The sequence below is a fragment of the Calliopsis andreniformis genome, chromosome 1 (genome assembly GCF_051401765.1).
Source record: "Calliopsis andreniformis isolate RMS-2024a chromosome 1, iyCalAndr_principal, whole genome shotgun sequence".
Classification (NCBI taxonomy): domain Eukaryota; kingdom Metazoa; phylum Arthropoda; class Insecta; order Hymenoptera; family Andrenidae; genus Calliopsis; species Calliopsis andreniformis.
The window spans coordinates 14,524,606-14,541,017 of record NC_135062.1 but is presented as its reverse complement, the minus strand read 5'-3'; the positions used below and the strand labels follow the sequence as shown (position 1 = coordinate 14,541,017).

The 16,412-nt window shown below is 46.0% G+C and overlaps 1 protein-coding gene across 1 annotated transcript; it reads left to right on the top strand.

The window, feature by feature from the left end:
- Positions 1–15,282: 15,282 nt before the first annotated feature.
- Positions 15,283–15,898, top strand: LOC143183063 (uncharacterized). Its single transcript, XM_076384459.1, has 3 exons — positions 15,283–15,372; positions 15,468–15,683; positions 15,784–15,898. Exons 2-3 carry the CDS (start codon positions 15,478–15,480, stop codon positions 15,896–15,898), a joined length of 321 nt encoding a protein of 106 aa, XP_076240574.1. The 5' UTR covers positions 15,283–15,372; positions 15,468–15,477.
- The last annotated feature ends 514 nt before the right edge of the window (positions 15,899–16,412 follow it).

Below are 16,412 nucleotides of genomic sequence, written 5' to 3'. Positions count from 1 at the left end.
ACGAATCAGAGCTACCCATCGAATACCGAATTCGCAGGCGTTTTCTCCGCGCGGGACCAAGGATCGAGATCTCTTCAAACGTCGGGGCCGAAATTTCAGGCGATATCTCGTGCGTGAAACGGAGCAGACAAGATTGTCGTATGTATATAGGGTGTTTGGCTGCAGGTAGGGGAAAATAAGGGGTGACTGAATGGCGAAATAAGACGCCACAACTACTTAGCGATTATCGTTACATCTCGCAGAGCTGTTGTAAGATTCTACGATAGCGTATCTATATATTAGACACGTTAATCACTGCCTTTCATCATCCGATGGTTGCCAGAACCTTCGCTGACGTACCACTCGATTCGTCGAGCTTTAGGTGGACTTCACTGATTCTGAATTTTCTGCGGAGCAAGTAGAGTCACTTGGTGATTCGAAAAGATAGGTGCTGTATCTCTCAAAACGAAGTACTTAATTCAAATCTTGAAACTTCTAACTTCAAACTTCAAACTTTTGAAATTAACTTCCATTTGGAGGCTCTAAAAGATAGGTATTATTTCTCCCAAAATGATATACTTGATTTAAATCTTCAAGCGTACAAATTTTCAAACTTCCTTCTTCAAATTTTCGAATTACTCAAATTGAAATTCGGTAGAAATGAAAAAATTCTGGTCTATCATAATTGGTCCAGTTTTCTAGCAGCGGTAGATGAACACCCTGTATAAAAGGATTCTCCGAGATTCGATTGGTCCCTCTCAGCAACGTTGCTCGCTCTAATAACGACAGAAACGGGGCCCCGATATCTCGCTGTCCGTCCGTTTAAAGCGCGATTAAGCGAAACAAAGTCGGCCTCGCGGCGCAAGGGGACTCGCGCGTTAATTCAATAATTACGATAACGCTGATAAAGGCAACGAAGCGATCGGTTGTATCGGACGGACGGAGGGCAGCCGCGATATAACTTTGTCGGCAATTACACGCGAATATTACAAGGAACCAGATACAGGTGGCCCATTTGTCGGGGCCGAGGACGAGTCGGCGATAAAGAGGGCGGCGCTCTGTACCTCGTTAATGGATCTGGTTTTGCTACCTTGATGCGCGGCTGCCTCTCTCCGCCGCTTCTTCTATATCCCCCCGATTCCTCTCTCGACCCTATCGTATCCAATCAACTCTCGCGGTCCCGTCCCCCTTCCCTACCATGCCCCGAGGATCGTCGTGCCGGTGCCCCCGTCTGGGTTACCTTGATCCACCTCTCGTTGTCGGTTATTACAAGCTATTTCCCCCTAAGACGAAGTAAAAGCTGAAATTAGTTCGGAACTTGTGTGCTCGGCTGCGCCACGGAATCCTCTCGTCGAAGACGAGAAACGGGCCCCCTCGATATGCCTTACCCGCCTTCGGAATCTCGTTTCCTCCGTCGTTTTCTCCCGTCGAAGGGCGAGCCTCGTTATTTTTTGGCTGGCTGCTGGCGAACTCAGCCGAGCCGCTGAGCGAAGTAACATCGTGTCCCTTCGCTCGTTTATTTAAATGAACCCCCGGTTGGCCGAATAATCGTACGAATAAATTCTTGCCCTCGATCGTTCCGCTGATCCGCTCTCGAGTGTCTCTCAGTCAATCGGACGGACCCGACACGATCGTATTTAGCTTCTTTGTCCATTCATTAGGGGGTTACTACCCTTTCATACGCGGAGCGAAATATGAGACGCAGGTGCGTCGCGTGTTTCCAAAGGGATTTTGTCACGCGATATTTTATCTTCGTATGAGAGATAACTGTGTTTTCGCTCTCTCGAAATGCCTTGTCGATCCTCTCTCTGGTCGTTAAATTGTAACTGAACGTGTTTGAAATTTTGAATATTCCTTGTTCGGTGGATCGCGATACCTGGCCGCCATTTCGGAGGAAACGTCTTGGCGTAAAAATTTATTAGCGAACAGCGAGAGAGAAGGGTTAAGGGGGGAGGGTGGAATTAAATTTTCCAGCGGGAACACTGCCAGGCCCTTTCCTCCGCGAGCCTTGTCTCGCTTCCCTTACGACGTATCCAAAGTTCTCATTTCTAAATTTACTCCGCTTGCACTCTGGCGTGCTCTAAACTTTTACGAATTTAAAGGCTTTTCCCTGCCTCGGTTGATATCCCTGCCTCGAGGATGCAGTCCTTTCCTTACTCCCTTTCTTCCTTCCTTCCCTGATACGCGCTTGAGCATAAATCCCCAAGTGCTTTTAAGCTTTACAAGTTCCAGGAAAGAACCAGAATGTCGCCGACTCCGATCTCGAAAGTTTCAACAACGTCGCTGCGAGCAGCGAGCGGCGAGGCGCAACTTGCGTGAAAAATTTTCCGCCCTTTTCCAGGGGACGATCGTTCGCCGCGAGCCGCCGGTTATTACGAGCTTTATCGTAAAAACCAGCGGAAACCCAAAATTAGTTGAGAACTTACGCCCTGCCCTGTGCCACTTGACTCTGAAAACGCTCGTCCTCGCGTTTTTACAGTGCTATGCAGCGTTGGGCGTGGCTCTGCTCTTCCTGGACAAAATTTCTTAATATCTTCTCGTTGATACCACAGAATTTACAATTTTCCTATTTTTAATATCTTCGTTTCTAGTATCTTCATTCTTCATGGTGAATTTAGCAAATTTCTTTAATTTTCCCAATTTTTCGTTCAATTTCTGATATCTCCGCTTCTTTGTCACACTTCCTCTTGGTATCACGAACGCAGAGCAAATTCTCGCTGGCCTGGATCTCGAAAGTCGAAAGGACTGTGCAAGAACACTTACAGCTGAGTGGAAAGTTTTGCTACCGGTTGAAATGGCTTCAGGCATGCGACGCTCGCAGTACGTTAGTGCCAACTTTCTAGCAAAACTTTTTCTTAACGGTACACAGAAGGGCGTGGCGATTGAGGATAGGATAGAGAATCGATTCGCTGAAATAACAGACTCGAAACTAGCAACAATATCTGTCCTAGAGGCTTGGAGTGATGTGTCCATCAGTTCTCCTTTTATCTGTGAAAATGGAGACAGAATTTTGGGGAAGGTCACTATCTTCGATATTAAACGTATACGACCCAGTTGTCCAATGAGAGAAAAGGTCGAGAGGGCAAAAACTGTTCGAGAAAAATTGCTTCGTGGAAAGCACAGAAGTTATGTCGATGGAACAACTTTGTCGCAGGGCAAAGGGCTAATAAGAAAACGGTTACTTTTGCTATCCTTAGAGGAATCGCGACAATTTCGTTTAAAAATCAATCAGGAAAGAACGCTCGTAAATTCCACGGAAAGGTTAATCTTCAGAGGAACCGAAGCGACGGGCCAATGAAGCAGAAAGCAGCGTGGATTGTCGGGCGGCGCCAGGGCAGAGAATTTTCTTCTCGTAAATAATATCGATCCACGAACTCTGAATACTAAATTCGGTCAAAAAACATATTACTTATTAGGCTAAAATCCAATCCATACCAAGCTGAAGCATATCACAAAATTTTATCTATAGAAACTCATCACAGTTTCGAAATTCTTCGAGACTAAGCGTCTACGTTCACCTTACTGCGTCCAAGTACGCTTCGAACAATTTCTTCTCATGTCATACAGGTAGTGCATCGAAATATGCGCGTTTTAGAACTCCCACTCGGTCGCGTTTCCATATTTTCGCATGGCAGCGGTCCGCCGAAACTGCCCGAAATAATCGTAAGAAAATTTATGCGTTCTCCACAGCGATGCCTGTGCGGGGTTCTGGTGTTCTTCTGCGATCATTGGTTCGCCGGTGGTATAGGTAACAACACTTGAAATGCACTCGAAATTCCCGAATAAAGAAAGATACACGGAAGGCTGTCCATTTTATCGACCCGTCGTGCGACGCGCGCACGTCTTCTCGTTCGTTCTGTCGAGGGATCATGGCGGCGGCCTGCGCCAGAACCTCCCAAATTTTCCACATTTTTCATCAAATATTTACCGATTCTTCGCTCGATACTGTTCCATTAAAACAGTCTAGTTCGGTCCAGCACAGTTCAGTGATATTTCTCGGTGAGAAGAGCCATTAATTTCCTCTGAATATCTGAGGAATCTTGCTGGGGACATAAAAGGGCGTGTACAGAAATCGCAACTTTTTGGAGTTCTCTCCACTGGCAGTCTCGATCCTCTTCTCGTTGTTATACAGAAATGCAGCGTATATTGAGAGGTAACGATATAATTAACAAATGATCGAAAATTTGAGTTAAAACCAAGGTAATAACGTTTTGGAGTAGCCTGCCCATTTTTCGAATCGAACGTTCTCGACAGTGAAATGCTCGAAAGCGAATGATAACCACAGTTACACACCGTCTGTTCCCCACACGACGTTCCCTCCAACGGAAAATTCAATAAATTTCGGAGCAATACATTTTTACGCTCCCCTCCCTCGTCACAGTATCCGCGAGCATTTTCTTCGCTCTACATTTACGATACTTTCGTTATCTCCTCGGCTACCGCTATTTTTCGAACGCTCCGTTTTATCACTTCTCGATATTTCACCGTTAAATTAATTTTCCCTTACGACCGCGAGACGCGTAAATTCAGCGGCGTCGTTTTTCTCGCGGCGCGACGGCGGACACGAGGCAGAGGGAGAACGAACGGAAAGAAAGGACCGCGAGGAATTCGCGATAGCGGGTTGAATTATTGCAACAAACGCCACGATACAACGTAAAATCTCGCCGTCGGCGTTCTCTCTGTGCCCCTGCTGCCCGCAATTACGTCACGGCCTATCGTATATTTCCCATCGTCTCGCGTGTTTCATTTTGTCTGTAATATAGGGACCAGTTAACTTCACTTTCAGCGACAGAGCAGCGTTCCGTTCGTGAAAATACGGGAGCGGGCTGAATTCTCCGCCGAGGATATTTCCCGCGAACCTGGAATCGTCGCGAGTTCAAGTTTCGCTGGCGGTGCAGATACGCAGGACAAAAGTGGACGTACAGACCTTGCAAGAGTTTCCTAAGTAGGCTTAAGGAGGGTAGACTTGCGTGGGGTCTGTTACAGACTTTTGTAAACTTAACAAAAGTAGCTGGGCTATAGGCGAATCAATTAAATCTACAAAGTCGACTCTGACTGATTCTATTAAATTCACGAGAAATATTATTTCAGTGTTATCTTCTGATTTCGATGAAGATTGGTATACGAGTGCATCGGAAAATATTAAACACGTATTTTTTTTGTAGTTAGGACTTGAGGGAACCACCCTCAAAGTCGGGGTGGTCTTTTTTGTGTTCTAATTGTATGTTAATACAAACCCTTGTTTCATCAAAATCAAAAAATGACACTAAAATAATGTTCCTCGTCAGGCCTGCTAGAGTATTCTTGCAAATTATACAAGAGACGTGAAGAACTTCAGCTTAACATTCGTTCTCGTGTAGAAACAGCGCAGCGTCTGGCTAGAACCGCGCACGCGTTAGAGTGGATACCGCGCGTATCATAGTGCAGAAGCTTGAAAAAGTCACGAGAACGCGTAAAAAATTTTATGCATGTATTCTACGCGACTGGCCGGCGAGTAATAATGAAAGGAGGGAAACTGTGCCGCGTGGTCCAATGGCACGGGCTGATTCCCGAAAATAAAAACTCCATTTCGGATGCCTGGGGATTTAGAACTCTCCGTGTCTATTAAGGTTTTTTTTCTGCTCGACTTATGAAATTATTTGTCTTCGAAAAGGAGGCGCAGGGTAGGCGAGGGAGGTCGAGGGAAAAGGGAAACGAATTAAGGCCGCCGGCGAAGAAACCCTATCGGGACATGCAGTTTTATGGGCTTCCTTACGCTCCTCTATTACGCAAGACTTCTACGGTTCACGATGGTTATCATTACAGGTCAACGGTCCACGAAATTGCAAGATCCTTCAATTCCACGGACGCGCGCGGAACCGACGAGATTCTGCACGTTGCCCTCCATCGATCGCCGCTGCAATTAAAGGGAGCGTTCAACTGGCTTTGCAAGAAACTGAGCACATAGAGCAGCTTCTTCAATTATCCTTCTTCAATATTTAGTTCCTGATGCCCGAGGTAAATGCGGAGAGAAAATAGAATTGATCTGGCTGGTTCTGCGCGTCCAAAGTAAATCTACGGAATAATCCGCGGCACCGAAATGAATAACCCGTTAAAAAGCATTTCGAAGGGAAGCACTTGGGAGCATACCCCGAAGGGTTAATCAAACCCGTGCTCGGAAGATCTCCCGGCGAACGCGTACTCGGGCGCAAATGCAACGATAATTAATGGCGCACAAGGAATGGAATTGCACGTTACCAACCCCTCCCCTCCCCACGGTACCCGTGCATTTCTCTCCTGGAAATGCTTGCGCGCCGAGAGATCGTCCAATTCGGTGCCAGACATTCGTCCCGGCTTCCAGGCTCTCTCATCTTTCTCGGAGTGTATTAGATTGGCTTCGAAATACGTGACCTCGCTCGAGAATCAACCTCGTTCCCAACCTTTCTTCGTCCTCCCTTCGTCCCGGGCCGCAGCCTCTCCTCCCACCTCCCACGTCGACGCTCCCAGCGAACCCCGTCCTCGTTGCAACCTAACCCAACCTTCCCGGAACACGTCCCTCCTCCTCGACCCTTCGAGTCTTTGCCCTCGCCGAACGCTTTTCCTTTTTTTTCCTTCTCCTTTTCCTTCCCTGCACGCCCCCTTTTCTTGCACGCTTTGACGAATGCTCGACCATGGCCGACCTGGGTCGGGAGGGGGCTAGACTTTTTGTTCAACCAGAAGGGAGTGGTTTACGAAAGCTCCTCGAGGGGGAAAACTTCTGGGTCCCGAGTTTTTCTTCAACCCTTTCGAGAGTTTTTCTTCGATTGCGATTTTCGAGCGATATCCTTTCGCTGAGGTGGAGCTGGAGAGTGTTGGGTGTGGAGTCGTTGATTTTCTGTGACTCTAGTCCCGTCAGGATTGCGAATTAATGAAGGATCCCTTGTTTCGTGTATACCCACACGCAAGCAGTGGATTATTGGAGCAGGAGGTGGTGTTGAGTTGTCCGAGGCGAGGATAGTTGAATTATAAGGAGATTATGGTGGAACCAGTCAGACTCGCATTCCTCGAATCTCGATTAGCTGGGTCTCAATTGTGCAGAAGCTCGTTGATTCAGAGTCACGATTATTCTTAGTCGTGCAATGGTAGTAGTACGATAGATCATTAGTCTAGGGTTCAAGTAGAATTTAACAGTGGTAGCTTGAAAATACTCGAATTAGCCAGCAGGAATTTCCAGGTTTTAGCTTCGTATTAATCTTGTTAATCGAGGTCTCCATCTCTGGCTAGCAGGTAGATTTTCTTCCTTAAGAAAATCCTCATCTATCTAAAGTTACGATACGAAAAGTTCCTTAATTCAATCTAATAGAATAGCGACGCGAATCGAGGCGTGCATGATGCCTCTGTTTTCCGTGCAGACGCCAGAGTTCCCGTGTAAATTCAGGCCATCGAGTAATATGTACCGAGTTTTCGAGTTCTACGGTCGGGATTAAAGTGGAAGACGCCATGTCGTCAGCTAGGATCCAGCGTCGAATGACCAGAGTTCCCTGACGGTTATAAAAGTTCGAATTTCATGCAGCTACGTTGCAGCAGCCACATGCACGGGTGCATGCGCGCGCATGTAAGTGTAACCCCGAAGTTTAGGTACCTAGAGGAGAACAAACTCGTTTCCAATGTGTCCGCCCGAGGCTCCTCTGCCAGATCCAACGAGCAATTCCTATGCCAACGACTTTCCGTAAAAACGTCTCATATCGTGAGACATTGTTAAATATATTACGCCATTGCCTCCTTCGGCCGTGCACCACGGCGTGTAATACATATGTATGCGAGAGAGCAAGGAGCAGACACGTCGCCGATACGGGATCACGTGCCTACAGCAGTTTTACAGTCCCGTGTTGATCACTGTCTAGACGATCCGAGCGGTCCATCCGACGTCCAGCGGCCAGCTCCATCGAATCCCGTCGAGCCGTGGCCACCGGATTCCAAATTTTATCACGATTCCGCGGCTCTTATGGCGGAGCCCGATCGATAGCCGGAACGGAGAAATTCGTTCGACGCAAAATTAGCCTGCGCCGTTCCCTCCTTCCTCCTTTTTTTGCCTCGCCTCGAACGTATCAGCGGCACTCTCGTTCCTCGACGTCGTTTTATCTCGCTTCAGGAGAAATAATTGAATCGTCGTGGCCGCGTCGCATCGCCCCGATCGAAACTCCTCCGGCCACGTATCCGCAACAGTGTAGAAGGTAATGAGCGTTTAAAGATAGCATAAAGTACGTCCCGGCGAAGTTTAAGGTAAGACCGCGCCAGCCAAGAATCTTCCTCGATCCTCCCAGGGATATCTCCACTCCTTCCCTTTTATCTCTCGTCCCTCTGCAACTTCTTCGCTCCGTTCCCCCCCTCTCGCTCTCTCCTCTCTCCTCTCCTTCACCTCCGTTCCCCACGAGCGTCGGTGAAATTCTTGCATTTTCACAATCTCGCCAAGTTTTCATGTCTTCCTCCGAATATCCTCGTCGCTTCGAGTTTCCTTGCCTCGTTCCACGGAGACTTCGGTCTAATGAGACTTCTCCAACGTCGCCATCGAGATAGACGCATGGATATGTACCGTGTATATATCCGTCCCTAAACCCTTCGAGTTACATGGCTCTACATAAAGCTACTGAGTATATAGAACCACAGGAGAGAGACAGAGAGAGACAGAGAGAGACACAGAGAGAAAGAGAGAGAAGAACGAAACACCCGGACACACCGAGGACAAGTGTTTCGCACACATCCGCAGTCGACGAAGCCCTTACGTCTCTTTCTTGGAAATTCGTCGACGACGCTCTCGCCGATTTCCTCTCGTCTCTGCCCTCTCTGCTCTCCTCGGCTCGCTCCTATCGTCGGCGTCCTCGGTTTTACGTAGCCAATCTTCGCGTCAACAATGTAATACGCTTTACGTCTCGTTGGAGGCGAATAAAATTTCGCAAACGAAACCCGTTCCTGATGAGAAAACTTGCAAGAGGCCCTTCGCCTTACAGGCTGTTCCGTTATGTACCACTCCTTCTTGTTTCAGTCGCGATGGAAATTAGGGTAGAAAGCTTCGCGAGTATCGTAGCTACGAATTTTTTTGAATTTGGTTTTGGGTGGAGTTAGAGTGAAGTATTTCGTTACCTAGTATTGTAGGTGAGGCTACTTTATACTTTCTTGAATGGGGTTGAAGCTTTTAGCTATGGTAAAAGGTATCAAAGTGATTTATATGGAAGTACATATCGCAAAACGATATAAATCACTTGTTAAGAAAGTTCAGTTCGTGACTCAATTGGAGTCTACAAGATGGATTTTGTATTTTTAATAGAAAACAGTCATATTAAAGACCCTTCCCTTATAAACGAGACTATAATAAAACTCAAGTCAACAATACCTATACCTAGAATTAAACTTCAAACCTCGAGACAGTAATGAAATTCTCGAAAATGAAGACTTCTATATCCACCCTACAGTATTCTATGTTATTTTGTCTTGCTTAACCATCACTACCAATCGACAGCCATAGTAGATACTTTGCAAGTTACTATTTCTCAGATATAATTACCATATTAAACCTGTTATTTCTACCTTAGAAATCTGGTCGATGAATGTCGATCGTTGGTGATGCTTAAGCCTGATCGCTCCTTCAAGAAAAGAATATTCCTACCACATGCAAATCGATGAAAAGTTTGAGAAATCGAGTGGCCCAAGTCGCTCCACATTCTCCACGCCATCTTGCGAAGCTGAACCGAAGAAATCGCGAGGTCGAGCGAGGCGGTTCGGAATCGGCGATATTCCGAGAACGCCGTGAGGACGAGGAAACGGAATTGCCGCGACGATGCAACCGAGAAAGATACGGGCCGAAAACATCGTCAATTCGTGGCGTCGTTTCATGACGCCAACATTGCAACAAGTTGGACACCGCTAAAAATAATGAGGAGGAATACACGGGCGAGAATAGCGATCAACAGCTGGACGAAGCCGCCCCAAGGAAGCATAAACGACGGGCACTGCGACTACCACGCGGCGATCGGCCACGAATCAGCGTAAAGAATCCTGTTTACGATATCGCCGGCGCATTTCGAAGCGGATTTGAAGCGGAGCCGGACCAGCCGGCCAGACGGCTAATTGAGAAGTCCTAGATGCCTTGGCGCGGTTCAACGACGACTCCGATTCACGTGCAAGAGGGATCCGCGACTCCTAGACGTCATTGGCCGAGCTCGGGGCTCTTACTGGCGAACATTGTTGCTCGACACGACTCGGTAAAAGCTGCACTAAATAATCCTCTAAGAGAGACACTTTCAAAGAGAAGAGAGTGAAGTCGTGCACAGTCCGCTCGGAGAAGTTGGTACTAAATAATACGGACGAGACGAAAAATAAGAAGAAACAGAAACCTCGGCAAATGGATACAGAAGATCTCTCTGAATCTTTCCAAGAGTTTCAGCTTGCATAACTTAGAAAGCTCGCAGAAGCTCGCAGAAATAGGGGCACAGATCAATACTCAATGCCCGCTCTGAAAAGTGTATCAAAAAAGGAGATGGCCAGGACTCTGAGCCAAGAGCCTTGCAATTTTTTCCCCATTCTTCTCGTCCTCGTAAACGCGGTCATTCTCGCGAACGTGGACAATTTTTTCGTGTCGCCGTGTGTACGTAGCAAATGATACCGCTGTATGTGGACCATAAAGAGGAAAGGTCGGCGAGAAGTCGAGGAACTGGGGACGAAAAAAGAAACGATCGATAGGTGGGCGCTGATCGATGTGTAATGGAGGCACGATCATAACCGAGACGAGCTGAAGACGTGGTTGGCGGGTCGAACGAGTACACGACGCGGAGAGACTCGCGTGGCCAAGTGAATCAACCTTCCGCGAACCAATTATTCCCCTATACGAAATATTCTACGGGCTGGTTGGCGTGCAGCTCTAGATAATCGCGGGTATAATGATCGCTCATGCATATGCAGCCGACGAAACGGAAGAGTCGTTCGCGAATGCAAAAAGCTAGAACGGAGCGCGCGGGAGCGACGTTTCGCGGAAGGATACGATGGGTGTGTTCGCGAATTACATGCTTCCATAAATCCTTCGGCGTCCTTTAATTACACTTGTTACATGTGCGACCAGCAGTCTCGGGGGGCGGCGACGCGAGACGCGCTCGTAGTGGTTAGCGATTTGAATTGGAAGTCGATTCAGACGGTCGTAATTCCGTTGTATCCTGTATCAATTTGTAAGTAGGTGTATCTTGAATTTTCATCGGTACAAACCATTGTAATTTGCTGCCTGGGGAAACACTGGCACGACTCAAATTGGCAATATTCATGCCTTGGGAAACTTAGCACGCTGGCTATTGTATTTCTAATTAATTCTCGTCTTGGAATTACTGTTCGGCTAGTCATAAAGGGTACCGTGGAAATATGCTTGTTAAAATGTTGCATGCGCGTGCAGAGGAAGCAGGAATTATCTAATAATTGTATTATTTAATAGATTACAGGTATTCATTCTTTAGGAGCAGGAGAGTTGTTTCCTTTAATCCGTTATTTCTAAATAAAGCAAATTTTAATATATCTACTCGAGTTATATCTACTTTGAGAACCTGTAGACGCTTAAATTCAGATCGCCATAAGAGAGCAGGTATTCATCGATGAAAATACATTTTATTTAGAAATGGAAAAGTGGGATAAACATCCACTCAGGAAAACTCTATTAAAAGTGCCAGTATTTCCCTGGCTCCTAGTTTGCTGTTTTGACATAAACTCAGGAATATAGTTGCGCATTATTCTTAAGAATTTCAAATTTTTCATCGCTGAAAACGATGCTCAGCCTTCGTGCGATGGTTCTGGCAGGTTAGTTTCATGAAAAACGACCGTGATCTCGTTTCCAACAGGAAAGCAATCTAGCGGTATCGCCCAGACCAACGGTATCCTTCGACGTTAAATGGTTGTTTCAAGTATAAAAAAAAGGGCTCCCCGATTTTTCCCGCTTCCAGGCTGTTCTCCAAGAAGAAAGCAACTGAAACGAGCGAGTCAGCAAAGCACTAAAGAATTTTTTCGCACGGACTTCGCATGCTTCTTCCTAACTGCTGCTCTCACGTAAGCTACCTTTTATCCAGTTCCTTTTTAACACGACTCTTCTGCTTCCACTAAAATTCTTTCATCAAGAATAACGTCTTGTTTCACTAAATTTTAGGCAAGATCCAGAGACAAAAATCGAGGGACGTAACGGATCTACGAAGGGACATTCCTCGACGCAGGGACGTTAGAAATTGAACAAAGATGGGCCCTCCCATTGGAAGGAACACGGAAGGTAACTTCAAGGTAGGGATAGAAGGAGAAAAAGAAGGTTGGCATCCCATGGAGCTGACGGAAGAAGAAAAAGTAGTGGGGAGCAGAACACGCCAGCGTGGGCGGATAGACCGGAAAGTCTGCTCAATCTCTCGGGAGAATGTGCAGCGAGCTGCACTCGAAGATGTTACCATCTTCGACTACAACAGAGGGCCCTGCAGGGACAGATTCGGCGTCCCGAGAAACTGATAAGGCTCACAGAAACATTAATGATCCACTTCCGCTTTAAGTTCGTCGCGAGGTAAGTTTATTAACTGTTAGTTCCGAGGGACATCTCCACTTAACACATTCAAGTTTAAAAAAGTTGGATTACAAGGACTTATAAAAAAGGAACTGGTGCATTCTAGCCTTAGACTTTTTTTTCAATTTTTAAAAAGGTTGTGGAAACTAGAAAAATAGGATAAGTGTATTACCTAATATTGGACATTAGGTGTATCTTTAGGAAATGAAACGCAACAAAATAGTCAAACTACAGAAATGACGATAAGGAATCCTCTCTTCATTTTTGTAGTTTGGCTGCTTTGTTCCGCTTCATTTTTTAAATATATACAGCTTTGCTCATAAGTATTCGAACGATTTCACAAGTTTAGAAAATTACAGATCTATTGGTAGCAATCAATATTTATTGACCAGACTAACCATTAATTCCTGCTATAAAATACAATTACTATAATTATTATACACTTAATTTGAAGATATAATAGAAATATGAAAGAAACGTAAAGAATATACATCAGTTATTACAACCTACGATATCATTCAAATACTTATGAGCAGTATTATACCTAGTTAATACCTAATATTAGGTGCACTTATCCTACCGATAAAAAACTATTAATCCAATGTTAGGAGTTCTCTTTCATAAAACGAGCACGAACAAACAGAATTCAATATACTGAAAAATCACATGAAAAAAATACCGAAGAAAATGTGTTTACGTAATTTCGAGCCTTGTAAAATTTCAAGTTGTTCGCTTTACTGGCAAGGATCGTGACAAAAATCTCGCTTTCTGGACCTGTATCAATGAAGCAGCAGACGTCAGCCTCATTCTCCGATCGTTTTATAATTGGGCCAATCATGCCCGTTCCGTCGCCCGTTACTTTATGATCTCGCGGCAACGAGGAGTCCCCGCGCGGCTACTTAACCGCTGAGATACGATCGTGGACGGCTAGCTACTAAATCGAGTGTTTTATCCGCTCGTAATTCACCGTCGATTATTTACCGTTCGCGGGCTGGCCCGACAAATAATTCGCTCGGGTACTGCGCGTCCGTTCGCGAGGATTAATTAGCGAGACGATAAAATTCCGCGGACGCGTAACTCGGTGTTCTATCGCGAGCGTTAAATATCGACGCGTCGCGTCCCAGGACGAGCGTGCAATTTCCTCGGCAGGAAGCGGAGGCGAGCTCGGTGGCGCAGTAAAAGGCGAATACGCGTCGGTCAACCCCACGGCTGCAACGTCGAAAGATCAAATGGTGGACGCGTGACGAGCGAGACGAGCGAGACGAGCGAGACAGGCCAGGCGAATGGGAAAATGCAGGTACACGCGCGGGGCGAATATATGGACGCGGCGCATGAAAACGCTGCGTCGAAACGGGACGGAGAGGAATAGCTGGCCACTGCGGCAACGCTGCGGCTCGACTTTATTCGCTGGACGATACACGGGGGGAGGGGAAAAATATTCGTGCAGAGGGAAGATTAAGCTAATACGAGCTACAATGTGCAAGGGGTGTGTCTAAAGGGGTGCCACAAACTTTACGGGCGTACTTCGCCTCTCTGAAGTAAGAAGGTTCGGGTGAACGTAAGGCTGTTTGATTTTTAACTCGTTGCTGGTAGCGTCGGATCGTGCTATTTCATATTTCGGGTGAGAGTAATTTTGAGAGAGAATTTTCAGAGAATTCATAGGTTAGAGGTGAAGTTCGAAAATAGTTTTTTGTAAAGGTGCATCTGCAGTACCGGTTATGCAACTTTTTAGAAAACAAGAAAGGGAAATGTTGTACATACGTCTCTTATCTTAACAGTTTGGTATATAACATGCAGATATACATACACCTTGACACTGCTCAGTCTATATATTAGAATAAACTGTAGCTTGAGTCTCTAATATCTATATTTTTGCATACTGGACTTTTTTGCATTTTCTACTTTCTTATACATTTAAATACCCCGTAAATGCATACGCATTTAATCTACTTGCATGTAACACAGTGTCCCTGAAAGTTAAATAGGGTCACTCCGTAATATCGAATTTTAGTGAAACTATCTACAGCAGTATTTGCTAAAGTAAACTTACTCATCACTATTCTACGAACTTTTTTACGCTCCCAAGTGTTCAATATTGCAAATACTTCGTGTTTCGCAGAAAACCAAGGAAATTTCAATTATGTGCTGCTTTTCGCTGAATTATACAGAGCGAAGACACGGTGCCAGCTAGAATCGTCTGGCTATCAAAGACCCCGACCTCGACGCAGTTTCAGCGTGAACTAGGAGAGAGAGACACACCCGACAGATCTTTATCCGTCGTCGCGTTCAGAAAGTGACAAAGAAATACCTCGCGTGACTCGGGATTGTTTGCAGACATTATTCCGCATCCCCTCGCTTGCATGCGTACTTTGTTGCTACTTGAGAGCCTGACGCGTCCACGAACGTGATTCCCTTATCCAATGTCAAGATTAAACCCATTAAATGTAACCCTTATTAACATTTTAATAACCCCCTGGTTTACAGCCACGATTGCAACATTGAAGAATACCAGCCTGAGTCCTGTTGGATTCTCGAGTGAAAAAAGTCATAGACAGACAATACTTGATAATATAATATACTCAACAATACTGTTTCTCTTTACGTGACGATACGTAATAAGTGCAACTGGAGTACACGACTGTGGTATGAGTGAGTCTGAGTTTGATCTGAGAGTTAGTGTGGAGTGTAGTAGAGTCTAGTATAATATCTCAGAGTGTCTAAGAGTCTAGTATAATGCTTTAAATTGTCTAAGAATGCACTTTTATGTAGACTATCGAGCATGATGCGGAGAGGATGGCCAGTCCTCAGATAACTATGGATAAGCCTGACGAATTTGTATTTTGGCATAGGAAGTGAAAACAGAGGTGACTATTTAGCAGTGATTATCGACGACGTAGGGCTAGCAGAAGGTTGGTCACCCAGAAGTTCGTATCTATTGACAAGTTTCTCTTACTTTTAGCATTCTCGCCATGCATCGAACACGTGCACGCCCTCCAGACAATCCCAGGATTGATTTAAGGACGAAGAGTAGCGGAGCCGCAGGAAGAATTCGATATTCAATTTCCATCACGTCAGCTTTACACGAACGAACTTCCGTTCGGTTACGATCTGCCTGCCGACATTGTTCATCTTTTCCCCGGTTCCCTGGGGCTCGTCGAAGGCTCCCACATCGGCCGTAGGATTGGAAAGAACGAAATGGAGCTCGGGGAGTAACGAGCCCGGCGTCAGATATAAAATATAAAACCAGCCGTAATTGGTATTTGTAAATTATACAGTTGCAACCTTCAAAGTGTCGTAAAGTCCCTATCTCGTTGGTTTATCCTTTGCACCTGTCCAAATAAAGGCTACCCGCCGAAGCAAGATCCAACGATAAATTGGGACGCGTTTTAATTGTAGTTCGCGCGAGTACGGCCTTAATGCGCGCTGGATAATGAAAGCGCAGCATCACCGCAGCTTCCTGCACCTTTTTTTTCCCCCCCCCCCCTTCCATACAGATTGCCATCCGCGGCTGGGAGGCTTCGCGGTAACGAGATAGCATCCTAGAGATATCTCCAGGGAGGAAGAGAGAGAGGGAGAGAGGGAGAGAGGACGGGCGAGAAAAGCAGAGATACGAGTAGGCAAGAACAAATGAAAACTCGCGATGTTCGTTCCATCTAGCGATCCTGCACGGCTACGTACGATAGGGCCAGCAAAAAAGACGTCCTGGATGTCAGCTGGTACAGAGATCGGATGTACGCGCCGCGTATGACACTCTCGGGCATAAATCACGCGGGATACATGGTTAATTGTACAATCGCGATAAATCAAACGATCAGCGGGAGATCGTAATTACCCGTATGTGGACAATGATAAATCAAACGTAAAGACGTAGAATCGTAAAATGTAATAGCCCGCAGCTTATGAA